The sequence below is a fragment of the Canis lupus genome, chromosome 26 (assembly GCF_048164855.1).
Source record: "Canis lupus baileyi chromosome 26, mCanLup2.hap1, whole genome shotgun sequence".
NCBI lineage: Eukaryota > Metazoa > Chordata > Mammalia > Carnivora > Canidae > Canis > Canis lupus.
In genome coordinates, this window is record NC_132863.1 from 22,599,058 (window position 1) to 22,626,115 (window position 27,058).

The following is a 27,058-nucleotide window of genomic DNA, read 5'->3' on the forward strand; positions in this document are numbered from 1 at the left end:
GAGCAACTATCATACACATATCTACAGGATGAGGCATGTGCCTTAAAGAACAATGTGCTGGGTGAGCTGGAGAGCAGTATTCTATTTGAAGGGGCAGTCACAAGTCAACTCCTGCTGATTATTGCTCTCCATAAGTGAGAGCCTGCTATACCTAGATACTCCATATACTAAAGAGAAAACCGAACTCTATTTTATTTATGGGAAGCATTCTTCCTTCTCCTTCCACAAGTCTGTCTCAGCTATATTTGGATCCTCTGTACAAAATTTAGAACCAATACACTAAGTTCCAGGAAACCGCTTTTTGGGATTTCAATTGCAATTGCATTCAACGTGTACAGAATTAGCCATTTAATAATATTAAATTGCTCCATCTATGACCTCACTGGATTTCTCATTTATTTAAGTCAGTCTTATAAATTGCAATAACATTTTATAGTTTCTTCATAAAGGTCTTGCATAATTAAAGAATTACTGTAAGGTATGATACTTGATTGCTCTTGTAAATATATTTAGAATATTTGTTATTGGCATTTAAAGGGAATACAGTTGAATTTTGTATAGTAGCAACAGTGCTGACATCTTTTAAAATTTTCAGTGGTTTTTAGAATCACTGTGCTTTTTTTAAAAAATATTTTTATTTATTTGAGAGAGAGAATGAGTGGTGGGGAGCGGTTGGGAGGGGTGGAGGGAGAGAATCACACTCCCTGCTGAGCAAGAATCCTGCTGCTTGCTCAGGGCTCCATCAGAGGACCTGGAGTTCATGACCTGAGTCAAAGGCAGATGCTTAACCCACCCCTCAGTTTGTTTTTCTTTTTATTTATTTATTTGTTTATTTACTTATTTATTTATTTATTTATGATAGTCACAGAGAGAGAGAGAGAGAGGCAGAGACATAGGCAGAGGGAGAAGCAGGCTCCATGCACCAGGAGCCTGACGTGGGATTTGATCCCGGGTCTCCAGGATCGCGCCAAAGGCAGGCGCTACACCTCTATGCCACTCAGGGATCCCCAGTTTGTTTTTCTATGATGATAGTCACATTGTCTGAATAACGAAGGTTTTGCTCTTCTGTTCAGATCTTATACTTTTTCTTATCTTACTACACTAGCTAAAAGCTGTCATATAACCAACATATATTAGGCATTTTTGTTTTATTTCTGACTACAAAGAGATCTGTATTTTGAAAAGATTTGATCTGTGGATTGGGTTCTAGGTCCATCTGGAACTTTACTAATAACATCTTGTATTGTAAGGTTTTGTTGGTATGTGTATAGCCATTCCTTCCATCAATTCCATTTTTCGCAGCTCAAATTTTGCAGGTCCAAGATTTCTGTGTTCTTTTTTGGTTATTTTTGGCTTTATTTCTTGTTGATTATCACTGCCAGCAATTTTCCCTATGAGTTGGATAAAAGACTGAACATTTTAATTTATTTTTCAGTGACTTTTTTTTTTTTAAAGAGTGAGTTTTCTGACTTTTTTTTTTAAAAAAGATTTTATTTATTTGATAGAGCACAAGCAGGTGGAACAGTAGGCAGAGGCAGAGGGAGAAGCAGACCCCCTGAGCAGGGAGCCTGATATGGGGCTCAATCCCAGGACCCTGGGATCGTGACCAGAGCCAAAGACAGACGCTTGACAGACTTAGCTACCCAGGTGCCCCTTCAGTGAATTTCTTTAAAAACTGTCAGCCATTCTCCTTAGCAGTGTTCTAGCAGTCAGACTGGCCTATTGTGGAGATCACAGAACCAGGGGCCAGGCAGGTACCCTCTGAGCAAATCAGTCCAGATGGGTACCAAGGCCATCTACAAAGGGGAGGCATGACTCATTTCTGGCAAATTACTGCCATAGAAGGATATCAGAATTGGTCAATTTGGCACCTTAGTCTACATTTTATTTATTTTAAAAAAGATTTTATTTATTCATGGGAGACAGAGAGAGAGAGAGGCAGAGACGCAGGCAGAGGGAGAAGCAGGCTCCATGCTGGGAGCCCTATGTGGGACTCCATCCCGGGACTTCAGGATCACACCCTGGGCGGAAGGCGGCACTAAATAGCTGAGCCACCCAGGGATCCCCCTAGTCTAGGTTTTAAATGACAGTCTTCTGGAATTGAATTTTTTTTGTTAAAGTATTTTATTTATCTATTTGAGAGAGAGTGCGCGAGAGCAAGCGAGTAGGGGGAGTGACACTGGGGGACAGAAAGGAACAGGCAGGCTCCGGGCTGAATTCAGAGCCCAACACAGGGCTCTGTCTCATGACCCTGAGGTCATGACCTAAGCTGAAACCAAGAGTCAGATGCTCAACTTACTGAGCCACCCAGGCACCCCAGATTTGGACTTAAAAAAAAAAAAAACTCATTAGGAAACTCTGGAGGAGGCATGATTTGAGATGGATCTTGAAAGAAGTAGGTTTTGGAGAGCAAGAAAGGAAAAAATCTGTGGGCCACATTTTGGTAGGCAAGTCTCTCTGTCCTGCAAGGTTGTAGTGTGGGTGTCAGAAGAAAGGGAGGTGTGTGTATGTGTGGGTGGTGGTCGTAAGTGGTATGATTCCAGATGTACTTTGAAAGTATTGCTGACAGACTTGATCTGGGATGAGGTGAATCAAAAGAGGAATCAAGGGTGACTCCAGGAAGAGGGCTGCCATTTTGAGTTGGAGGAAGAGTTGCATGTTAGAATTGCCTATTAAGGGATACCTGGGTGGCTTAGTGGTTGAGCATCTGCCTTCAGCTCAGGTTGTGATTCCAGGGTCCTGGGATCGAGTCCTGAATCAGGTTCCCCACAGGGAGCCTGCTTCTCCCTCTGCCTGTGTCTCTGTGTCTCTCATGAATAAAAATCTTTTTTTATTTTATTTATTCATGAGAGACACAGAGGCAGAGACACAGGCAGAGGGAGAAGCAGGCTCCATGGAAGGAGCCCTATGCGGGACTAGATCCCGGGACTCCAGGATCACACCCTGGGCTGAAGGCAGTTGCTCAACCACTGAGCCATCCAGGTGTCCCAGTAAATAAAAATCTTAAAAAAAAAAAAAAATTCCCATTAGGCTCTCAAGTTGAGATGCTAAGTAGGTTGTTGGAAGTGTGTGGCTGGAATTCAGTGGAGAGGCTGGAGATACGAATCTGGGAGGCATCCAGGTAGAGATAGCATCCAAAGTCACAAGACTTGAAGGAAACATGAATGGAGTGTGAATGGAGAGAGAAGAGAGGGCTGGGACTGAACCTTGAGACACTCCAATAATGAAGAAGGGGATGAACCATCAAAGGAGAAGAGAAGAGATCAGGAAGCCACTCCAGAGCAGTTTTTAGGGCACCTAGTTTAGAAAGTGTTTCAAAGAGGGAGTGATCTGCTCTGTCAAATGCTGCAGATAGGCCAGGTAAAACGACAGAGGAGTCACTGTGGCGTTTAGCAAAGCAGAGGGCACTGGTGGCATTGACAAGGGAAGTTTTAGTGGAGAGGTGGAGAACGAAAGCCTGACTAAAGAGGTGGAAAGGAGAGGGCAACAGTAGGTAAACCTTTCTGTGAATTGTGCTGTAAAGTGAAGTAGAAATTGCAGGGTAGTTAGATGCAAAGTGGTCACTTTTTAAAATCGAATAAAATATGTTGGTATACTGACGGGAATAATACATGATGATGGGAGAAAACAGAATTGCTGGCGCGGTCTCTTAGAGACAAATGAAGAGAGTAGGCTTCAGTGCACAGTTGTAGGAATCGGGCTTAGGCAGTTTATACTGTCACAGGAGGGAGGCGATTAGGTGGGTAAGGAGGTGATGTGAAATGAGTGATGTGAAATTGAGTTTACTGATCCTCACGATTTTCTTAAGTGTTCTAGGAAGCAAAGTCATTAGCCAAGAATAAGGATGGAGAAGAAAGCGCTGGGGGTTTGATGAGAGGAGAAATATGACAATTCTTTAGGATGATGGGCAGGGCCAGCTGAAAGACTGGAGTAGGACTCGGAGAGGTTAGTCCCTCTAGGCACTCGGTAGCCTGCGTCCGTTTCCTTGGAGACGGAGAAGCGGGACTGGTCTCGCTGGGAAGCCTCAGCGGCCTGGGTTACCACGCGGTGCACGCTGAAACAAGAAAGTTGGAGACTCCGAGTAGAGAAGTATCGCAAGAGATCAGGGCCGCACGGACCCACGACTCTTCTTCCATTTTCCCCAATGGCGCGCGTCTTCCTGAAGTAGGTCGAGGCATCGAAGGGTCGCCGAGTGCGCATGCGTGTCCCCCTTCGCTGGGCCCGCGCGGCGGTCTCTAGACCCCGCCCTCTCCCTGCTGCCGTCCCGCCAGCCCCGCCCCTCCCTCGCCAGCCCCGCCCTCCCTCGCCAGCCCCGCCCTCCCTCGCGCTCTCCCTGCCCCCACTAGCCCCCGTTCCTAGTGAACTGTGGTGTCTGTGGATGTCCCACGCCTGTTTCACGCTTGCTGCTTACAGTCCCAGGGATTGGGAATGATGGAAGTTCTTTCCCGCCCCAACTCTTTCCAGACCCAACCACCCTGGGATTCGCTCCACAGTCTACAACTTCCAGATTCCGGTGAGTTGGGGAGGCCTTAGGAGGAGATGGGGGCTTGCTGACCCAGGGGCCTGGCCCTCAGTCCGCCACGGCCGGGACTGTCCCGGCCGATAGAACCTGGAGCCTTGAGTGCCAGGCCTGTGTGTCTCACACATTTGCCGTAGGACCCATGCCATGCCTCCAAACACCTTATCAGAATATGAGGGTATAATACACTGCTTCTTAGTCATCTCTGATTGCTCCTCTGGTTTCCCTTTGGGTCTTTTCCCTGCCTTGTGTTTCTCACAGCCTGGAATCCAGCTTAGTAAATTATGGCTGGCTGATAAAACAAGTGATAGCTAACATTTATGGAGCTCTTACCACATGCTTTACAAATATCATCTCTTGGAATTCTCCCATCAACCTGTGGAGGTAGGTTTTATAATTAGATCTAGTTTACAGATGTGAAAATTGAGGCTCAGACCTCAAAAGTCACTTGTTCAAGGCCACAGATATCTGTAAGGGGCGAAGCTAGGATTTGAACCCATCAGGCTATGTGACTGATTGTGTTGTATCTGGTAGGATTATGTTCCATGGCAGCGGTCCAAGCAGAAAACCAAGCCATCTACTACTACTCTGCCTCCAGTTCTACAAACCAGAGGCCACCAGAAAAGCACGACGAAGACTTTGACTAGCGTCCTGCCAGGTGGGCAGAGGCACTTGATGGGTGATAAGCAGATTGGGGACAGGATAAAGTGTATGGAAAGCGCTTCACCTTTGGTGACATCAATTATGTTAGACTAGGCTAATTGCTGTAACAAACAATCCCCAGGTTTCAGGTATTAGTACAGAAGCTTGTTTCTCATTTATGTCAAAGTACATTTGTGGATCTGCAGGGGAGGAAGTAATCTTTCTACATGATCATTCAGGGATCCAGGTTCCTTCAACCTTTATGGCTCTGACAGTTTGTAAGGTCTTGAAGTCCTCTGCTAGATACTTCTGCATTCAGCTGGTAGAAAGCAAAGAGAGAGAGGGCGTGTGTAAGAATATGGGTAGTTTTGTGGGCAATTTTTTTTCAGGGCTTAGACATGACAAGACATATATCACTCCCACTCATATTCCAGTGGCCATAACTCAGTCATATGACCACCCTTAACCAAAAGGGAAGATGAGAAACGTTGTCCTGCTATGTGTCCAAGAGGAAAGGAAACAGGGTTTTGTCAACTCAGGATAATCTCTGCCATGTTGTCATGTTGTCCAGGGGAGTTCTCAGGCCCTTGGCTCAGGCTGACACAGGTTCATATCTTGGCTGTTCTCTATCTTGGAAAGCCATTTCTCTCTCTGAGCTTTAGTTTTCTCATTTGTAGAATGAGGACCTGATAGAATTGTTGCAAGAATTAAATGAGATCTATGTAAAGCATTGTTGCTCTCAACCTTTTCAGACCCAATATTCCTTTTAATAACAAATACTTTGTAATATTTCTTTAGTATCTGAAATAAACTTCATAGAAAATATAACTGATCTATGTATATAATTAAAAAACTTAATATGCTTCCTTAAGTGTAAAGTAAAGGAAAAGTAAAGGAAGGTTACTTATAGTTAAATAACATATATTTCAGTATGAAATGCTCAGGATGAACTCTATTAGATGACAAAGTTTACCCACAGATGTGGAGTCATGTGTGGTGAATTTAACCACTGCAAATGCATACTGACTCGTGGTGGGATATCAGAGACTCAGATATCCAGAGGGATTTGTCATTGCAGTCATGATGGTGCATGACTGCAATGGTGCCCACCTCTTTTTTTAAAGATTTTATTTATTTATGAGAGACACACAGAGAGGAAGAGATATAGAGAAGCAGGCTCCATGCAGGGAGCCTGACGTGGGACTTGATCCAGGGACTCCGGGATCACGCCCTGAGCCAAAGGCAGACGCCACCCGGGCGTCCCTCTTGATAAAGTTCTAAACAGAACAAAGTATAATCTTCCCTTGATGGTAGCTGCTTTCTTGGAAAAGTCAGCATAGCCATAAAACCCTGTAAAATATTCTTTGTGTTTACATGTGAAAGAGTTAAGTTCTGGATCAGATCACTATAAATAAGATTTTTACCAATATCAGTATCTGTTAGGGCTTTGGAAAGTCATACAGGACTTAGGAGAATTCTGTGTTCTATGGGGCTGTCCTGTTCTGGGGGATATCTAGCATCTTTGGCCCCCACTGCCAGATGCCTTTTGGACCCCCAAAATTTGTGAGAACCACAAATCCTCCCTGCCAATGTATCTAAAACACCTCTGTCAGGGCAGCCCCGGTGGTGCAGCGGTTTAGCGCCGCCTGCGGCCCAGGGCGTGATCCTGGAGACCCTGGATCGAGTCCCACATTGGGCTCTCTGCATGGAGCCTGCTTCTCCCTCTGCCTGTGTCTCTCCCTCTCATTCTCTCTCTGTGTCTCTATGAATAAATAAATAAAATCTTAAAAAAAAATTAAAACACCCCTGTCAAAACTCTTTGATGTAAAGTAAAGTACCCTTGGTAGTGACAGAATTTTTGTTTTAGGCTCTAGACCCTAGTCATACAGTATCTACAAGGAAACTCCTTTCTTTCACTGGGGAGGGAGTGAGGTATGTAACAGACACAACCATGGTAAGAACAAGAGCAATTAACATGTACCAAGCACTTACTTTGTGCCAGATACTATTCTCAGCACTTGACCCATATCACTTCATTTAATCTTCTCAACAACCCCGAGGTAGGTGCTGTTATTTCCACCTTCTCTTAGAGATGAGGCATGGACAGGTGTAACTTTGAAAGTCACATAGGTAGAAGGGGGCAGAGCCAGGCTGTGACAATTGGCAGTTTGGCTCCAAGAGGCACAATCTTTTTTTTTTTTTTTTTTTGTAAGAGTCGGGGGAAGGGGCACCTGGGTGGCTCAGCGGTTGAGCACCTGCCATTGGCCCTGGGCGTGATTCCGGAGTCCCGGGATCCAGTCCCACATCAGACTCCCTGCATGGAGCCTGCTTCTCTCTCTTCCTGTGTCTCTGCCTCTCTCTATCTCTGTGTGTCTCTCATGAATGAATAAATAAATAAAATCTTTTAAATAAAAAAAAAATAAGAGTCGGGGGAAGGGCCGAGAGAGAGGGAGGGAGAGAATCAAATGGGCTCCACACTGAATGTGGAGCCTGATACAGAGCTCGATCCCGATTCTGAGACCATGACCTGAGCTGAAATCAAGAGTGGATTGCTCAGCTGACTGAGCCACCCAGGCTCCCCTTGAGGATGCACAATATTAACCATGTATTTGTGGAGAGAGTATGGGTGCTAGAGAAACATGGACCTGAGTTGGTGTTCCAGTTTCCTTTCTTGCGAGTCCATTTAGGTTACTTGTCACAGCCCGGGTTCACAAGGATTCCTGCCTTTGTGCAAGTGAAATCATCTGTATAAATTATAATGATGAATATAGCTACTGCTTGCTGAGGACTTATTTTGTGTCAGGCTCTGTTGTAGAGGTTTCATTCATTCATTCATTCATTCACTCATTCATGTGTTCATTCAGCAGCTTTCATTTGCTGAGTACCCATGTGCCCAGCACTGGGCTAGCATTGTTGACTCATGGTAAAGGAATTTGGGTTTATGCCTGTGTAGAGTTCACAGATTGGGTTTCTAACTGTGTAGAGTTCACAGTGCTGACCTCAAACATGTAACTACACAAAACTTTAAATGCACTGGAGATAAATGGATAGAAGGAGGTCATCATTTCATTCATTCCTTATGACCTGGAGATGATATCACCATCTTACAGATGAAGGAACTGAAGCTTAGGTTGGTAACATGTCTTATGCAAAGTCATGCCCTTGAGGGCAGCTTTGTGTATTAAAAAAGATAAATCAGGGACGCCTGGGTTGCTCAGTGGTTGAGCATCTGCCTTTAGCTCAGGTTGTGATCCTGGGGTCTTGGGATCAAGCTCTGCATTGAGCTTCCTACTCAATGGGGAGTCTGCTTCTCCCTCTACCCCTCACCCTGCTTATGTCCTTTCTCTCTCAAACAAATAAATTAAAAAACTTAAAAAATAAAGATAAATCAACTGATTCTGCCAAGATGGAGTAGCTCCATACCTTTTGGTCCTCCCTTTTACAACTGAAAAAAGCCCTGGACATAACACAATGAACAGAAGAGGACTCTGAAAACTGGAAAGAAGAAGGTGGACTGCCAGAGTGGTGAGCAGTCATCTGGCCTTTATACTACATTTCAACTGGTGACTATCTGCTAAAATGAAGATGAAGTAGGATCCAGAGTATTGTTTAAAACATTGAGGATACAGGGGCAGCCCCGGTGGTTCAGCGGTTTAGTGCCTGCCTTTGGCCCAGGGTGTGATCCTGGAGACCCAGGATCGAGTCCCACGTCAGGCTCCCTACATGGAGCCTGCTTCTCCCTCTGCCATGTCTCTGCCTCTCTCTCTGTGTGTCTCTCATGAATAAATAAATAAATTAAAAAAAATAAAACATTGAGGATACAATAAAAATCACTTGTCATACCAAAAATAAGGAAAATCACAGCGAGTGAGAGAAGACAGACACCAACATTGACATGATTCAGAATTATTTAACTGTTTTTATTTACAGATGACATGCCCATCTACATAGAGAATCTTAAAGAATTATTAAATTTAAAAGAAACTAGAATTAATGAGTTCATCAAGATTGCAGAATACAAGTACACAAAAATCAAGAACATTTTGAAAGTTTCTTTTTATCTATCTATCCATCTATCTATCTAGAGCAAGTGAGAGCTGAGGGAGGAGCAGAGGCTCTCTTCTTGAGAGAGAATCCCAAGGAGGCTCCACGCACCTAGTGCAGAGCCCCATGCAGGGCTTGATCTCGTGACTCAGATCATGACCTGAGCTGGAATCAAGAGTTGGACTCAGCCACCCAGGTGCCCCAATCACGTTTCTATGTGCTAACTGAATATGAGGAAAGCAAATTAAAAATTCATTTATAATCCAAAGAAATAAATATATATATATATACATACACACACATATGTATATATATTAGATTTATTTATTTGACAGAGCACAAGCAGGGGGAGTGGTAGGCAGAGGGAGGAGGAGACTCCCCCAAAACAGGGAGCCCAATGTGGGGCTCGATCCCAGGACCCCAGGATCATGAGCTGAGCTGAAGGCAAATGCTTGACTGATTGAGCCACCCAGGTGCCCCTAAAATATATTTTTTAAAGATTTTATTTGTTTTTTTCAGGTAATCTCCACATGTAATGTGGGGCTCAAACTTAGAACCCTGAGATCAAGAGTTGCATGTTCCACTGATTGAGCCAGGCAGGTTCCCCAGAAAATGAAATATTTAGGTCTAAACTTAACAAAGCAAGTGTAGGACCTATATACTGAAAATTACTTAATACTAATGGAAGAAATCAAAGAACTAAATAAATGGGAAGACATACTATGTTCATAATTAGGACACTCAACATAGTAAAAATGCCAGTTCTCCCCGATTTGGTTTATAAGTTTAATGTAATTTCTGTCAAAATCCCAGCAAGTTGTTTTGTAGACAGACAGGTTTATTCTAAAATTTATATAGAAAAACAAGGCTCTAGAATACATAAACTATTCTGAAAAATAAAAATAATGTGGGAAGAGTCACTTTACCTGATATTGAGACATATTATTATACCCAAAGTAATCAAGATAGCATAGTACTGGCAGAGAGATAGACAAATAGATCAATGGAGCAAGATAGAGAAACTAGAAATAGAGCCATACAAGTATGCCCAGCTGATTTTTGATAAGACTGTGAAAACAGTTCAGCAGAGGAAAAAAAAGCCTTTTCCAGAAATGGTGCTGGAGCAATTGAACATCCATAGGCAAGAGGAAGAACCTTGACTTGAGTTTCAGAACTTAGACAAAAATTATCTCTAAATATAAATGTAAGATGAAATAAAAATTAAATGTTCAATGTAAAACTGTAAAAACTTTGAGAGAAAAATATAGGAGAAAAAAGCCTTTGGGATCCATGGCCAAGTCAAGAGCTCTTAGACTTTCAACCAACAGCTTGATCCATAAAAGAGAAATGAAATAAATGGATAAATTGGACATCGTCAAAATCAAACACTTGTTCTGTGCAAGACCCTGTGAAGAGGATGAAAAGACAAGTTACAGACTTGGAGAAAATACTTGCAAACCACCTCTGATAAAAGACTTCTGTGTGAGACATATCTAGAACTCTCAAAACTCCATAATTTCTAACAATTGAATTGAAAAACAATTCAGTTAGGAAATGAGCAAAAGAGGGTTGCCTGGGTGGCTCAGTCAGTTAAGCATCTACCTTTGGCTCAGGCCGTGGTCCTAGGGCCATGAGATTGAGCCCTATGTGGGACTCCCTGCTCAGGGGGAAGTCAGCTTCCCCTTCTCCCTCTGCCCCTCCCCTGCTTGCAGGCTCTCTTTTTATCAAATAAATAAATAAAAAAATTAAAAAAATATTTTATTTATTCATTCATGAGAGACAGAGAGAGAGGCAGAGACACAGGGAGGAGAAGCAGGCTCCATGCAGGGAGCCTGACATGGGACTTGATCCCGGGTCTCCAAGATCACGCCCTGGACTGAAGGTGGCGCTAAACTGCTGAGCTCCCGGGGCTGCCCAATAAATCAAATCTTCAAAAAAAAAAAGAAATGGGCAAAGGAGGGGTACCTGGGTGGTTCAGTTGGTCAAGGGTCCAGCTCTTGATTTGGGCTCAGGTCATGATCTCAAGATCATGGGATGGAGTCCTACCTCAGGCTCTGCTTAGTGCTGAGTGGGCTGGGGATTCTCTCTCTCCCCCTGCCCCTCCCTCCCGCTCACTGGTGTGCACTCAGCTCACTCTCTCCCAGAAATAAATAAATACATCTTAAAAAAAAAAAGAAAAAGAAAATAGGCAAAAGACATGAAGGAGAGACGTTTCACTGAAGAGGATATCCAGATGGTAAATAAACACGTGAAAAGATGCTCAACATCATTACTCATTAGGGATATGCAAATTAAACCACAATAAGTTGTCACTACACATCTATCAGAATGTCTAAAATGAAAAATAGTGAATAACACCAAATACTGGCAAAGAGGAGAAACTTGATCATGCATGCATTGCTGGTGGGAATGTAAAATGGTGCAGCTGCTCTGGAAAAAAGTATGGCAATTTTTTTTGGAGAGAGAGAGCCTGTGCACACATGTGAGGTGGGGGAGGGGCAGAGGGAGAAAGAGAGAGGGAATCCAAAGCAGACTCCAGGCCCAGGACAGAGTCTGACCTGGGGCTTGATTTCATGACTTTGAGATTATGACCTGAGCCAAAATCAAGAGTCAGATGCTCAAGGGACTGAGCCATCCAGGCACCAGAATATGGCAGTTTCTAATGAAACTAATCTGCAGTTTTCATCATGATCCAACAATTGTACTCTTGGGCATTTATTCCAGTGAAATGAAGATTTATGGCACCAAAGCCAGAGCATGAATGTTTCATAGCAGCTTTATTTATAGTACTCCCAAACTGGAAGGAATCCAGAAGTCCATAATGGTTAAATAATTCCATACCATGGAATACTCTCCATTAATAAGAAGGAAAGAACTATTGGTATAGTCAATAACTTGGATGAATTCACAGAATTTTGCTGAGTGAAAAAAGCCATTATCAGAAGTTATATACTTTGTGGTTCCATTTATACAGCATTCTGGGAATGACAAAATTCTGGAAATGGAGACAGATTAGTGATTGCCAGGGGTATGGACAAAGGTAGAGGGAGCATGGTTAGGGGAGGGAAGAGGATGTGACTATAAAAGGCAGCATGAAGGATGCTTATGTTGATGGAAATGTTCTGTATCTTGTCCATCCTAATGTCAGTGTCATGATTCTGATATTGCAGTTAGTTTTGCAAAATGCTATCATTGGGAGAGACTGGGTGAAAGATACATAGGATTTCTCTGTATTCTTTCTTTTTAAAAAAAGTTTTTTATTTAAATTCTAGTTAGTTAACATACAGTGCAGTAATGGTTTCAGGAATAAAATTCAGTGATTCGTCTCTGTATTATTTCTTAAAACTGCATGTACTTGAACTTATCCCAAAATAATAAGTTTAATTAAAAAAAAAGATAAATCAAGGCTACTATCACTAATGAAAATAAATAGTCATTATTAAAACTATAAATCTCTCTAAGTACTTAAGTTCAACTTACTAATCTTAAAATTTTTATAAACACTCCTAAGGGGGATTTTGGAACTTGGTTAATTAGGTTCCCCTAATCCTTTTAAGCCACATTTTAAAATTTAATATATTCATTTTTCATTTTCAAATAGTTCACTTGTCTGATTAACAAAAACCATTGAGGATTTAAATAATTCTTGTACATCTAATAAATAAACTTCTAGGCATGGATAATCTATGTTCTCTTAAAAGTTTTGGTAATTTATACATATTTAATAAGAATGTCTGGGATGCCTGAGTGGCTCAGTAGTTAAGCATCTGCCTTGGGCTCTTGGCGTGATCCCAAGGTTCGGGACTGAGTCCTGCATCGGGCTTCTTGAGGGGAGCCTATTTCTCCCTCTGCCTGTGTCTCTGCCTCTCTCTCTCTGCCTCTCATGAGTAAATAAATAACATATTAAAAAAAAAAGAATGTCTAAAACATTTAACTTAAATCTAAATAAAAATCTCATTTAAATTAGAACTATAGGGGAGCCTGGGTGGCTCAGTGGTTGAGTGTCTGCTTTTGGTTCAGGTCATAATCCTGGGTTCCTGGGATCGAGTCCCACATTGGGCTCCCCACAGAGAGCCTGCTTTTCTCTCTGCCTGTGTTCTGCCTCCTTCTTTGTGTCTCTCATGAATAAATAAATCTTGAAAAATTTAGAACTATAAAATTAATTTATTGATAATTCCATCTTTTAAACAATACAATTAAATACCTGATATATACAGGTAATTCATAACTGTAACACAAAATTATTTTAATTTACTTCATCATTTCAGTAGTTATTAGTAAAATTTTTCCAGGGTTAGCTATATTGATCCATTAAAGAAATAATATTTTCTGAAAAGTACTGTGTTGCACCTGGAGCAGGGATTTTGGTGGGAGTCAAGAATGCGGGCATAGTAGTCAGATGATTTGGGTGATTTGTTTTAGTCTAGGCCTGAGAAGAAGCAGAGGTTCTTAGAACATGCCCTCCAAATGCCTTATTCTGATCTGAACTATTTCCATATGTCCTTGTCTGGCAGGACCACAGCTTTTATAGGTGTTTCAGACAACTAGTTGGGAGTTTAGCACAGCTCCTGGGCCTTTGTGTGATGCTGTGGTTCTGATGCCAGTCCTCAGGTCATCAGTTATGACAGTGACCATTAGGAACGCATACTCAGCACTGAATGTGTCAGGGACTATTCCAAACACTTTAAGGTATAGTAACATCTTATTTAATCTTCAGGACAACCCTATGAGGTAGGCATGATGATGACTTCTGTTTTATAGGAGGGAAAACCTGAGGCACAGAGAGGTCATGTGATCTGCCCAAGCTCAAATGGCTGGTAGAAAGCAGAACCTGGGTTTGAACCCAGACTGTCTGGGTCATTACTTCTTGCCCTTGCTACTGGGCAGTCATATGGAAGTCCTTTGCATTTCTCTGTCCTTTATATCAAGGCCCAGAGTGGGGCCTGGGAGCTTATTGATTGATGTGAGTCCCATGCTCCACCTCACTGACATGTATTATAAGGTTGAGAGTGGGTGGGGTTGGGGCTTGGGCCATCACCTGGATGGTGCATTCCCTGGGACCAGACCCTAGGCCTGCCCGTACCCTCACTCCCTCTCTGCTCTTTCTCATACCCTAGGGTTGTATTCCAAGCCCACCATGTTGATGACAAGCCAGCTGAGGAATCCACAAGAAAAGCACAGAGGGAAGTTGGACTCTGAGAAGGCACAGGCTAAAATTCAGCTAATGAGGGTATGAGCATCCTCCCCACCGGTGCTGGGACTCTGGGTAGGGATAGGAGGATAGGGGGACAGTGAGAGCAAACATGCACTGAACATGCAGTTTTGCAGTTGCCAGGCTTGACTCACTTTCTCTTCAGCAGTGCCGTGGGCATGCTTATCATCACCCCCCATTTTACAGGTGGGAAACTGAGGTGCAGGGAGATCAAAGACTTGTACCAGGTCACATGGCAAGAAAGTGATAGCACAAGGGATCAAAGCCGGTTAAGCTAGGTGTTTGCCTTTGTATTGAAGACCAGGAAAATGATCAGAATCACCTGTTTATTTTTTTAAAAGTTTATTTATTTATTCATGAGAGACACAGAGAGGCAGACATAGGCAGAGGGAGAAGCAGGCCCCCTGCGGGGATCCTGGAATCATGACCTGAGCCGAAGGCAGACACTCAACCACTGAGCCACCCAGGCATCCCCAGAATTGCTTTTTTATTTCACTGCATTAGGGACACAATCTGGTGGCTTGTTCATTTGAAATTTTTAAATAAATTAACCTTTTGTGGAAAACTGCACCTTGGAGCAAAGCTCAGAGGCTCACTATTACATTTTTCACATCATCCAATACAGCTTTAGATAATTCGTGTTCCCACATCTATTGCTTTCTTATGGCTTCTGAACAATGTTTCAAAGTATTTGAAATGACTAAAAGGGGAGGAGTCTTTTGTGTCCCTAGCAGAAAGTAGAATATTAAATACATAAATGCTATAAAATATTGGAGAAGAATTTGTACTTTCTTCAAGAAAGTTTTTTTTTTTTTTTAACTTATTCAGAGGCAGAGAGAGAGAGGCAGACAGAGAGGCAGAGACACAGGCAGAGGGAGAAGCAGGCTCCATGCAGGGAGCCCTGTGTGGGACTTGATCCCAGGTCTCCAGGATCACACCCCAGGCTGCAAGCGGTGCTAAACCGCTGCGCCACCAGGGCTGCCCTTCAAGAAAGTTTTTAAGAGCTCAGTGAACAATGACTACTATATAAGAAATAAGAAAGAATGTATTTGCTTTGAAACCTTTCTTCCCTTTAACCTCCAGTTTTGCGGAATGGTTCAGAGGCGGCCCAGCGTTCTTAAAGGAGGAACTTGTATGTCTGGTGTTATTTTTATCCTGACTTTAGAACTTGGACAGTTTAGCTCTGCAGCCTGGGCTCCCAACCAATTCCTAATGTTGTCTCTTGTGATCATTCATTCATTTAGTCAATAAATATTTATTGAATACCTACTATGTACCAGACTATGTTCTAAGTGTGAGGATTCACCAGTGATGTGGCCTCTGACCTTAGGGAGCTCACATTCGACTTTGAGAGACAGATGGTAAATAAGACAAATAAGTATATAATATGTGCCATGATGCTAAGAGCAATGAAGAAAGGTAAAGGTAAGATTAGAGGCTAGAGAGGCACAGAGGAAGGGTGGCTGTGACTGTTTTAGGCAGGGTGGTCAGAGAAGGCTGCTTAAGAGGTGACATCTGAGGGAGGAATGTTCCAGACAGAGGAACCGCAAATACAAAGGTCCTGAGGTTGGTGTGTCTAGAGCAGGAGACGAGGAAAGATGGTGGGTTTGAGGGTATGGGTGATGACTTGTTTGCAGCTCTGTAGTCCAAGATAGAGCTTTATGCTTCTATGCTGAGTAAGGCAGTAAGACCATGGAGGATTCTGAGTAGATCAGGGATGTGATATGACCTAGGTTTTCACAGGAGTCCTTGGTTTGCTGCTGCTGTGTGGAGAATGGGCTGTGGAGACAAGGGGGAAACAGGAAGGGAGAAGAAACTACTCATTTGGTTTGCTTTTAGAGTTGGAACAGGATCCTGACTCTGCCCTTTAGTCTCAGCACAATTACTTATTCAATCTGCAGCTATTGAGGGAGTGCCTACTATGTGAGGGGCACCACGCCAGGGGTTGGGGACACAGCTGTGAACACGGCACTCAGAATTGGTGCTGTTATGGAGCTTACACTGTAGTGGGGGGACCAATAATAAATGTATTAAAAAACCCCAAAGAATATTTACTCATCAGTTTATTCAACCCATACTAATGGAGCTCCAGGCACCATCCTATGTGCTGTGTCCTACCTCTGTGACAGAACACCTAGTGCCCCTGCCCTCTTGGCCGTTACATTCTAGTTGGGGAGACAGGTAAGAAATAAGAAAATGAAGAAAATAAGATAATAAGAAAAATATATAATAACAAATTGGGGCTAAGGGTCAGGAGGGAAACAAAGCAGGGTTTCTGCACTAAATCTGGTGGTCAGGGAAGATCCATTTCTAGAGCAGAGGTCATTAATTCTACAGTTTATCCAAATCCCCGGGGGTGTGTGCTAAGGATACAGATTCCTGGCGCCAGCCCCAGAGAGATTGGCTCCGTGGCCTTCTGTGTAACAGGGCTAATAATAGTGCCAAGTGAAGTAGTTTATGTGAAGTGCTGAGCATAGTTTTGGGCACATAGTACACACTCTGTATGTTTGCAGTATTACTCTTTTTTTTCAAGGATTTTATTTATTCATTTGACAGAGAGAAGAGAGAAAGAGAGAGAGGGAGAGCTCAAGCAGGGGAGCAGCAAGGAGAAGGAGAGGGAGAAGCAGGCTCTCCGCTGAGCAGGGAGCCCAATGTGGGGCTCAATCCCCGGACCCTGGGATCAGGACCTGATCCAAAGGCAGACACTTAACCAACTGAGCCACCCAGGGGACCCTGCACTATTACTCTTATTATTATATGAGGAATATGGGAGCTGAGCACCAGGAAGGGGTGGCTTCTAGTGAAGACAGAGAAATGAGGAAGAACAGAGGAATAAAGAGAGCACATAGGTCTGATGGTGGTGGAGCACTAGAGCCAGTTAGAACAGTATCAGCTCCAGTTCCTGAGTGCACCTGAGCGTGCCAGGCACCGCCACTAAGTGGCTTGATTGTGAATATTATCTCATTTGTTTTTTTTTCAGCTTCTCTAGGAAGCGAGTGTTAGCTTCCTAACCTTTAGAACGAGTATAGCAGGGTTCTGGGGGCTAACTCATTTGCCCAGGTTCCCTGAGGGAGTAAGTGGCAGAGCTGGTATTTGAACTAAGTCTAGGACTAACATCCAAATCTTTTTTTTTTTTTTAAAGATTTATTTATTTATTTATGATAGACAGAGAGAGAGAGAGGCAGAGACACAGGAGGAGGGAGAAGCAGGCTCCATGCTGGGAGCCCGATGTGGGACTTGATCCCGGGACTCCAGGATTGCGCCCTGGGCCGAAGGCAGGCGCCAAACCACTGAGCCACCCAGGGACCCCCTCTAACATCCAAATCTGAATCACCACAAGGTTCAGCCAAACCTTGCCACTTTAAGCTCACTTGCTTCTTTGTCTTGATGTGGTGGGAAGGCAGACATTGGGAGTCAGAAGTCTGGCTTTCCAATTCCGGTGCCGTTACGTACAGGCTGTGTGACTTTAGGCAAGTCACTTAACCTCTCTGAGCCTCCATTTAGCAATAAAATAGAGGAGTTAGTAAACATAGGACCTTTGGATAAACTGATATCATGTGCCATGTGCCAAGTGAGGCACAGTGACCAACACATAGTAGGCCCTCAACAATTCTTGTTATTACTGTAGATTTGGGTACCTGCTGGAGGTGACCTGGGGCAAGCCCCTTAACCTCTCAGCCCCCTCCTTTCCACTGGGTGATGTACGAAATGAGAGAATACTCATTCACCCCAGCTGCCTGATGAGCAATGGTAGCGATTATCATCCATTTTGCTTCCCCTGCTTCTCCAGACGTGGCCCATCACCTCTGCCTCTTTCTGACCTACCTGGGGTGTTTTTTAACTATGGTTACTACTATATTTTTTTGATTCTCAGAGGCCAGTGATAATAAGGTGCAGCTTTATCTTATTTCCCACGAACAAATTTTGTCAATTAGATTGTGGCATGCCACCAGTTGTAAGAGGCGTCCACCTCTGAGATGTAAAATTAGGGGGAAATGGACGTTTCAGAACGGATGAAATAGATCGGGTGCTGTGACCCGCAGACAATGGGGCCGCATTTACCAGTGGAGACCACAAGGGGGCGTGCGTGCGGCGGGAGCGAAGCGGTCCCTGGGCTCAGGCAGGCTCCGGCCGCCCCGCGCAGCACCGCCTCCCAGCCTTGCCCTCCTCTCCGCCTGCAGACGTTGCTCAGGAACCGGCGAACCTCACTCCAGGAGCTCCGCAGCCATGAGGTCTTCCTCACCAAGCTCAGCTGGGAGCTGATCAAGTCCATCCAGGACATGGAGGAGAGCTCGGCCCAGAAAGTGCGCGCGATGCTGCAGCAGCAGGACAGCCTTGCGGTGAGGTTCAACCGCCTCCGCCCCACCGACCTTGGCCTCCGCCCAATGCACCTCCGTCCTGCCCACGGCGCCGTCCCCTTGAGCGCTCGGGCGCCCTCTCCCGGCCGGTTGCACAAGCTGCTAACACCCTCTGGAAGATGCATCTCTCACACACTTCTCCCCACCTACTTGGGCTTTGGAACCTTACCGAGTTGGGGGCTTATCCCAACGCCAGCATTTATTGGCTGGGGCACTTCGAGTTAGCCTCTGAGCTCTGTAAAATAGAGCACAAAGCACTTATCCTAAAGGGGGTGTTGTAACTACAACCACCACCAGCAGTACTCACACAGTGTAACGTAAGTGTTCTGTTCGTATCCATATAAATCCTTATAACAACCCCATGGGGTGGGGATTATTATCTTTATCTTGCATAGGAAAAAACAGAAACGCAGATAGGCTGGATAACTAGCTCAAGGTCACCCTAGCTCGCTCACCTAGCAAGGGTCAGAACTGGGCCTTGAACACAGGCTGTTGGCACCAGGATAGCCTCCTTCAGCCAGTGGTGGTGCTTATGGTCTACAGGGGGAGCAACTTTCTGGAGATCCTAGGGAGCACCCTCTGCCTCTTCTGGGATACCCTTGGGAAAGCTGCCAGAACAGAGCTAGAGTCACAGAAAATGATTTCATGGAGAATTAATGCCCCCTGGCTGCAGTCTGCCCAAGCAGAAGAGGGACTGAGCTCCCTGGAACCTGTGAGATGAAGACAAAATAGGTCTTGGGGACTCAATCTGCTCAGGCAGCCATAGCAAAACACCATAGACCCATGTGGCTTAGACATAGAAAGTTATTTTTCATAGTTCTGGAGGCTGGAAGTCTAAGTTCAAGGCAGGGTGGAGGTCTGGTGAGGCCTCTCTCCTTGGGGTGCAGATGGCTGCCTTCTCTCTGTGTTCTCATATGGCCTTTCCTCTTTGCTCACATGGAGTGTGTTCTGGTGTCTCTTCCTCTTCTCATAATCTTATCAGATTCTGCACCCTTTTGACTCCCTTAATTACCTGACTAAAGGCCCTGTTTCTATGTACAGTCATGTTGGGGGTTAGGGCTTCAACATATGGGTTTGGGGGTACACAATTCAGTCTATAACACAGGTCAAGGACTGCAGTCATTCAGCCCTGGGGAACTTAGAATATTCTCCAAACTTAGACAAAGTCATTGTTGATCTTCTGGCTTCAATCCATTAATACATTTTTTGTTCATCCTGAGTGCTTCCTATGGGCCCTTGGGAAACAGTGATCAGTGGGACACCTTGTATACATTAAGCTCTCATTCTAGTGGGGTCACAGGCAGTGAGAAAGCCGTTTGTGTGTCCTGCTCTGAGGATGGGGGATCTGGGGACCTGAGTGGGGCTTCTCACCCAGACACAGGAGGGTCACTTTCCTGGAGAAAGTGATGCGTGGGTTGAAACCTGCAGAAGTAGGTGCTAGTTGGTAGAGAGCAGGAGAGTCCTAGGCAGAGGAAATGGGTACACAAGGCCTGTGGAGAGAAGGAGCATAGCTAGCTCAAAGAGCCACATGTTGGCTCAGGCCAGCTGGGGGAGGGCTTTGTCAGCTAAGGTAAGGAGATTGTATCTTATTTACAGGGCAGAAGGGAACCCCTAGAGGGTTTTAAATAAGAGAGGGATGAGGCCAGCTTTTTTTTTTTTTTTTTTTTTTTTTTTTTTTTTTTTTAAGAACGATCATCCTGACTGGAGTGGAGCATAGATCAGAGGAGAATCGTTAGGTGTACCCCCAATAGTTAGGGGTAGCTATTGTAGTATTTGAGGCAGGAGGTGAAGAGAACTTAATAAGATAGTGGCCATGGGGATGGAGAGAAGGACATGGTTTTTTTTTTAAGATTTTATTTATTTATTCATGAGAGAGACACACACACAGAGAGAGAGGCAGAGACACAGGCAGAGGGAGAAGTAAGAGAGAGAGAGAGAGAGAGGCAGAGACACAGGCAGAGGGAGAAGCAGGCTCCATGCAGGGAGCCTGACATGGGACTCTGTCCCAGGTCTCCAGGGTCAGGCCCTGGGCTGAAGGCGGTGCTAAACTGCTGAGCCACCCGGGCTGCCCAAAGGACATGGTTTTGAGGGCTGTAGAGGGTTAAATCCATTGCACATGGTGACATTTAGAAGGAGTAGGGGAGTGGGGACTGCTGCCTGGTTTTGGGCCAGTGCCTGGGTGCAGTAGAGCCACTGGCTGCAATGGGTTGTAGGAGAGGGTCCAGTCTGGAGTGACTGAGCTGGCCTCCAGTCGGGTTGCTGGGTCAGGGAGTGGATTTGGATCTGGGGAAGTGCCACGTCCCTTGGGAGCCAAGGAAGTGCCACGTCCCTTGGGAGCCCATGCTTGGGCAGCACCAGGAGAGGTTGCGGGGCGAGCTGACCTTGCCACTCCCACAGACTGTCATCGACATCTTGGAGTACTTGAACAAGAAGAAGCTGCAGAAGCTCAGGTGTGAACTTAAGGAGTGGGAAGAGAAGGAGGAGTCCAAGATGAAGCGTAAGAATCCCCGGGGTGAATTCCTTGATCCTCTCCCTGACTCTGGGGAAGTCAGCAGGGCATTCGTCTTGCACCTACCTTTTGGAAACCAGTGGGCCCAGCATCTCCCCTCTTAGGCAGAGCTAATAGCTTACTTCTTGAGCTACTTCTTGGTCCACTGAAGCTTTGTATGGATGGGCACACTCTCAGCTGTTGCAACTACCCATGAGGCAGGGACTGTTCACCCATTTTACAGATGTGAAAGCTGAACCTAGAGGAAGTGTGGTAGCCTGCTAAAGGTCTTAACAGCCGGGAGCCAGAATCCAGGCCCAGCCTGCCTCTGCTTCCTGCCATGGTCTCTCTGGGAGTCAGTGGCTGGGCCAGGTCCCAGGTCTCTGGCCTCTATTGTGCTAAGCCTGTGGTTTTTTTCCCTGGAGCAGACTGAATGCCTTCCAAGGGGAGGGGTGGTGTGTCAGCCAGCCTCAGACCCCGGGGACACCCCCCCATGGAGGGAGTCAATACAGACTTTGTCTCAGTGGTCACCTCAAGGAAGTCAGTGTCGCCCCATCTCCCTGGGTTTGTTGGGCTTGGGAGCGTGTGCCTGAGGAGACAGGCCCAGGGAGGGATAGTCTTGGTTAGGCACACAATAAGTCAGCAGGCTTCCTTCGTAGAGCCTGATGCAGGACTCGATCCCAGGACTCTGAGATCATGACCTAAGCTGAAGGCATACCAACCACTGAGCCACCCATGTGCCCCTAGTCTAGTGATCTTGCCCTGGTTTAGTTTCTCTTTCCTACCCAGTGTTGCCTCTTCTCCTGCGGGGGGTAAAGGAGTCTAGGGACTTAGCTTTGTGTGTGAGCTTGCTTCAACCAGACCCCAGTCCATTGGCCAAGGAGAGCTTTGCCTCTGGGATCTCCTGGGAGGGGTCCCTGAGGGAGGATCCTGCCTCCTGTCCCTGACCTCTGCAGACCTGGCGCAGCAGGTGGAACAGCTGAACGCCAAGATTGAGAACACCTACAAGGAGGTGAACTTCCTGAGCACGTACATGGACCACGAGTATCCTATCAAGTCGGTCCAGATTGCCAACCTTACGCGCCAGTTGCAGCAGATAAAGGACAGCCAGCAGGTAGGAGAGTTCCTGGCCCTGCCCCGCTGGCCCATCCTGGACACAGGCCTGGCAGCTCACACCCTCCTGTGGCCCTAGGATGAGCTGGATGAACTTAATGAGATGCGCAGAATGGTCCTGGAGTATTTGTCTAATCAGATTCAGAAGAAGAAGAAAAAACTCCTGAAAGCTCTGGTGGTAGTGAGTAGCCAGCTGCTGTGGTGGGTGTCCGAGTGTCACTGCAAACCTGCTTCCTTTCCTGTCCTCCGCCTCCTTCCCCCGTGTGCCCCACTAGTCTCTACTGGGCTCTGCTGCCCAGCAAGAGGCACATGGGGGCCAGACCTCTTCTCCCTTTGTAGAAAAGCCAGCAGCCCCACCAGGAGGCTCTTCTGAAGAAGACTCGGGACAGCCAGTACATGCTCAAGTGCACGGACAAGTTCAGAGAAGTGAGTGGGCATGGAAGGTGACGGTCTCTTTGTGAAGGAGCAGAAGGGTGGGGAGGGCCCGGGGCTCTGTGGGAGTCAGGCTTGTCCTGATCTGGTGCTTGGGAGGTCTCCACCTCTGGTGCTGGCCTCCCTCCTTGCTAGTGCTGTTACTGTCCATTGCCATTCATCTGAGAAGGAGGTTGGCGCAGGTCCAGGCCTTGCCTCATTGACCAGCATCACTGGTGACGACCCGTTAGCAACATTGCCAGGCATTGCCAGCTCACCTATCATTTCACTGTCATTACCACTCCCTATCTTTGCCCCTTAATTCTGGCCACTGAGCATCACTCGTTAGCTGTTAGCCGTCAGCCGTGTTAATGAACTTCACTGTCACCCCCCTTTTCGCATTCATTTTCATTACCATCCTCCATCCACTGTCCGCGTGAGTGGCCTTCACCATCTCTGCCAGCCCCCATTCATTCTCATCACCAGGTATTAATCCCCTCTGCCACCTGTCTCCATGCTCTGAGATCTTGCCATTTTCAGCACCATCAGACGTTGGCCCTACTTGCAAGCAGCCTTGTGCTGCATGGAGGGGCAGAGCCCAGGAGGCCCTGTGATGAAAGTTTGGGGATTGTCAATATAGAGATGCTTTCTCTTTTTACTTATTATGAAAAATTTCAAATATACAGACAGCAGAGAGCCCAGGAAGCTGTGCCATTTCCCTAGATGTCCTTCCTCCTCATCGGTTTACCCTCTTCTCCCTTCTGTTGGGGGACGTTGGGCTTCTCACTTTTCCCTGCTATGCTTCTCCCCTCAGTTTATCCACCAGTTTGAGGAAGAGATACCCATATTGAAGGCCCAGGTGGAGCAGCTCCAGGTCCAAGTCCAGGAGCCCCGAGAGATCATATTTGCGGATGTTCTGCTTCGGAGACCCAAGTGTGTGATCTCTTTTTGGAGATGCTTCTTAAACCCGCTATGCTGTGTCCTTGAAGTCACTCTCTGGTCCCCGGGAAGGTAGCCTGGTGTAGAAGGCAGAACCCTGGACGGGGGGACCTGGATCTCACTTGGGTCTCACCTTGGCTCTGCTGCTGACCATGGGGCAGATGTGACCTTTCCCATCTCTGGGCTTTCATGTCCTGTTAGTATACAGGAAGATGAGTCACATAATCGTTTTGGACTCTTCTGGTTCCCAGATTCCACATTTCCACCAAGTGGGTGGACCCCTAAGCTCCTGGGTTGTTCAAGAAATTGGAGTTGAGTAGGGTGGTTGGCTCTAGGGAAGAATGGCCTGGAAGATACTCCATGAGGAGAGAAGGATGTTTTCTCTGCGTGACTGGCTCCTGGGCCCCCGAGGAAGAACTTCCTTCCTTCCAAAGCCAGTTCTCTGGCCGCCTTTCTTGGATCAGGCTCTTTGTGGCAGATCTTGGGGATCCCACTAGGCCAGGCCTCTCCATGATGGTATCCGGGACCTCAGAAGATAGATACTGGCTAGAGATGAAAGTTTGGGCATTGTCGATATAGAGATACTTTATCTTTTTACTATTATTATGAAAAATTTCAAATATACAGACAGCAGAGAGAATATTTTGATGCTTACTCGGTTGCCCGTGCCAAATTAGGAGTTGTTATATTTTTGCCATATTGGCTTCATCTTCGTTCCTTCATTTTTTCTTGTGAGGTACTATAAATTGCAGACATCCTAACATTTCATGCCTATGTACCTCCATGTGTGTCAGGAGAGTATGGAAACCATGAGAGTGGATGAGAGCTTGGGACAAGGTAGAGAGAGCCTGTGGCCTCCTAAGTGTGCTAGTCCCTGAGATGGGGGATATATTGCAAGTGGGAACCCCTTGCTCTTGCCCTTTATGTGCAAGAAGGATACCCGTCAGGTACTGAGCACTTTTCCTATGTCAGCACAGCCCCACTTAGTCTGCCTGCCAAAGACTGAGGTTGGAATTATTGATTATTGTCCCCCTTTGACCAATGAGGAACCTGAGGCTGCTCTGGGTTCCGGCACACAGTGAGTGCTCATTACACAGGTGCCGACCGAAGGAGTGGGGCTCAGAGAGCTGTAGAATGAATGCTCAAGGTGACACCCACCCAGGTGTCCGAGCTGATCATTCTGACTGTAGAGAGAGTGCTTGTTGTGAGAGGCCCCTGCATTTCAGAGCTCAGTTACTGCTCCTTCTTGACCCTAGACCTCTGTAGGGGAACATTAGTCATGCCAAACCCATTCCTTTTTCATTTTTGGTGTGTGTGTGCGTGCACACCCACATGCACACTTGGGTTGCAAGGTCACAGGTTTTTGGGGATGGGGCTCCCCAACTAAGTACAGGTGTTGTGGAGAACAGGATTTCCCTAAGGGTGTGTTCCCCTACTCTGCAACTCTGGCGCCCTTGCTTGGCGTCTCATATCCTCTTTGCTCTTCCTTACCAGGTGCACCCCAGACATGGATGTCATCCTCAACATCCCAGTGGAAGAGCTGCTGCCCTTCTAGATGTTGGGGCCTTGGGCCAGCCTTCCTTCTCTGCTCTTTTCCCCATACCCATAGCATTGAATTGTCTCCTTCCATGACCACTTGCCCACTCAGACCCTAGTGTGCTCTCCCTCCCTTCCTTCTCTCCCTCCCTCCCTCCCCCTTTTCCCTCCTTCTTTCCTTCCTCCCTCCCTCTTTCCCTCCCTCTCTTCTTCTACCTTTCCTCCTTTCTCTCTGGTTGGTGCTGCTGCCTGGGCCAGGTGGGCATCCCCAGTCAAGTCTGCCACTCCTTTTTACCAATAAAGCTGGATTTGTATTTGCTCTTTTGCTTGGAGATTTCCAGCTCAGCTTTGAGAAGATGTGGTAGGAATGAAGTTTGTCTTAAGATAAGGGGTAGGTGACTGCTGACTCTCTCTGGGCCACAGAACTTCTCGAGAAGTGCTGAGTGACCCCCCCCCCCCCCCCCCCCGCCCCGCCTTCTGACCTGGCTCTGGGCTGCTCTGTCCCTGGTGCAGTGGGAGCCCAGCTTCCCTCCTGATTTGTGCTCAGACCTGTTGAGCCAGTGCCAGGGCAGTGCAAATGCCAAAGGCCCGGCCATCTTGGCCTCACTTGGGACAACTCTGAAAGGCCTGTTCTGGCTCCAGAACTCTCTGTCTACAATTGTCCTTGGGCCTGCAGGGCAGCTTGACTTCTCCCTCTTCCCAGTCCTGCCCCCCCCCCCCCCCCCCCCCCCCCCGCAGTTGATTCCTAGTTGCTTGGTAATAAACATCCTGCACCTTACACTCTGCCCCAGAGGGGGCTTCCCCAGGGACCCAGACTGCTGTAATCCTCTGGTTGCCCACCAATCCACTCTGTGTAAGAGTGACTTTTGGTTACAAGCTACAGAACACCTAATCAGATTGTCCTAAACAATAGAGGGCTCAGGTAAATAAATGTTCTAAGTGAGGCGAGGCTTTATCCAGAAATAAAGTGACGTCACCAAAGACCCAGTTTCTGTTTCTCTATTTTGTTCTGCGAAGTGTTCTCCTGTGGTTGCAGTATGGATGCCCGCATCTCCTGGGGGTGGTTGTTTGCAACTCCCTGTTCATGTCCTTCTGGAAAGAGTATCTTTGTCCCAGAACACGTGACCTAGATTAAGCTAGTAGGCACCTCCAAAACTATATGAATTGCAAACAGAAATGGACAATGTTTTTTGCCTTTTTTAGAAAAGATCTTATTATTTTTAAAAATTATTATTTTTTTAGAGAGGGAGGGGTAGAGAGACAGAGGGGGAGAGAATCTTAAGCAGGCTCCCCACTTAGCATGGAACCTGATGTGGGGCTCAGTCTCACAAACAGATCGTGACCTGAGCCAAAATCAAGAGTTAGACGCCTAACCTACTGAGCCACCCAGGCACCCCTAAAGATTTTATTTTTAAGTAATTTTCACACCCAAAGTGGGGCTTGAATTTATAACCCCAAGAGTCACATGCTCCATTGACTGAGCCAGCCAGCACCTCAGAAATGGACAATGTTGAACATAATAAGCTAGCAGTGTTGAACAAACACTTAGCTAGTGCTTACTCTGTGCTTTTCATATACCCAGTCATTAAGTCCTCATAAAGTCAACCCTATGAGGTACGTATTGTTAAGCATTTCCATCTTATGGGTGAAAAACCCAGTACATGAAGAGACAAAGTGATTTCTCCAAAGTCACCAGGCATAAGGTAGCTCACTCTTTTTTTTTTTTAAAAGATTTTATTGATTTGAGAGAGAAAGAACACAAGTGGGAGCAGGGAAGGGGCAGAGGGAGTAGGAAG

The 27,058-nt window shown here is 46.0% G+C and overlaps 1 protein-coding gene across 2 annotated transcripts; it reads left to right on the forward strand.

Annotated features, from left to right (window-relative positions):
- Positions 1-2,830: 2,830 nt before the first annotated feature.
- C26H20orf96 (chromosome 26 C20orf96 homolog) lies at positions 2,831-26,243 on the forward strand. 2 transcript variants are annotated; one of them, XM_072800444.1, is made up of 11 exons: positions 2,831-4,164; positions 4,465-4,513; positions 5,054-5,177; positions 14,323-14,435; positions 18,599-18,757; positions 21,173-21,272; positions 22,220-22,377; positions 22,456-22,557; positions 22,716-22,802; positions 23,602-23,720; positions 25,221-26,243. In XM_072800444.1, exons 1-11 carry the CDS (start codon positions 4,145-4,147, stop codon positions 25,279-25,281), a joined length of 1,092 nt encoding a protein of 363 aa, XP_072656545.1. In that variant the 5' UTR covers positions 2,831-4,144; the 3' UTR covers positions 25,282-26,243. The 2 variants fall into 2 exon arrangements, with proteins under 2 accessions (XP_072656545.1, XP_072656546.1); XM_072800445.1 differs by lacking the exons at positions 2,831-4,164; positions 5,054-5,177 and having other exon boundaries at positions 4,307-4,513.
- The last annotated feature ends 815 nt before the right edge of the window (positions 26,244-27,058 follow it).

Excerpts from the sequence above, each read along its gene's own strand:
- C26H20orf96 (XM_072800444.1), top strand. The coding sequence starts at position 4,145 with ATGGCGCGCGTCTTCCTGAA. Across the intron at positions 4,514-5,053 it reads TCTACAACTTCCAGATTCCG|GATTATGTTCCATGGCAGCG; the intron begins GTGAGTTGGGGA and ends TGTATCTGGTAG. Across the intron at positions 18,758-21,172 it reads AGCAGCAGGACAGCCTTGCG|ACTGTCATCGACATCTTGGA; the intron begins GTGAGGTTCAAC and ends CCACTCCCACAG.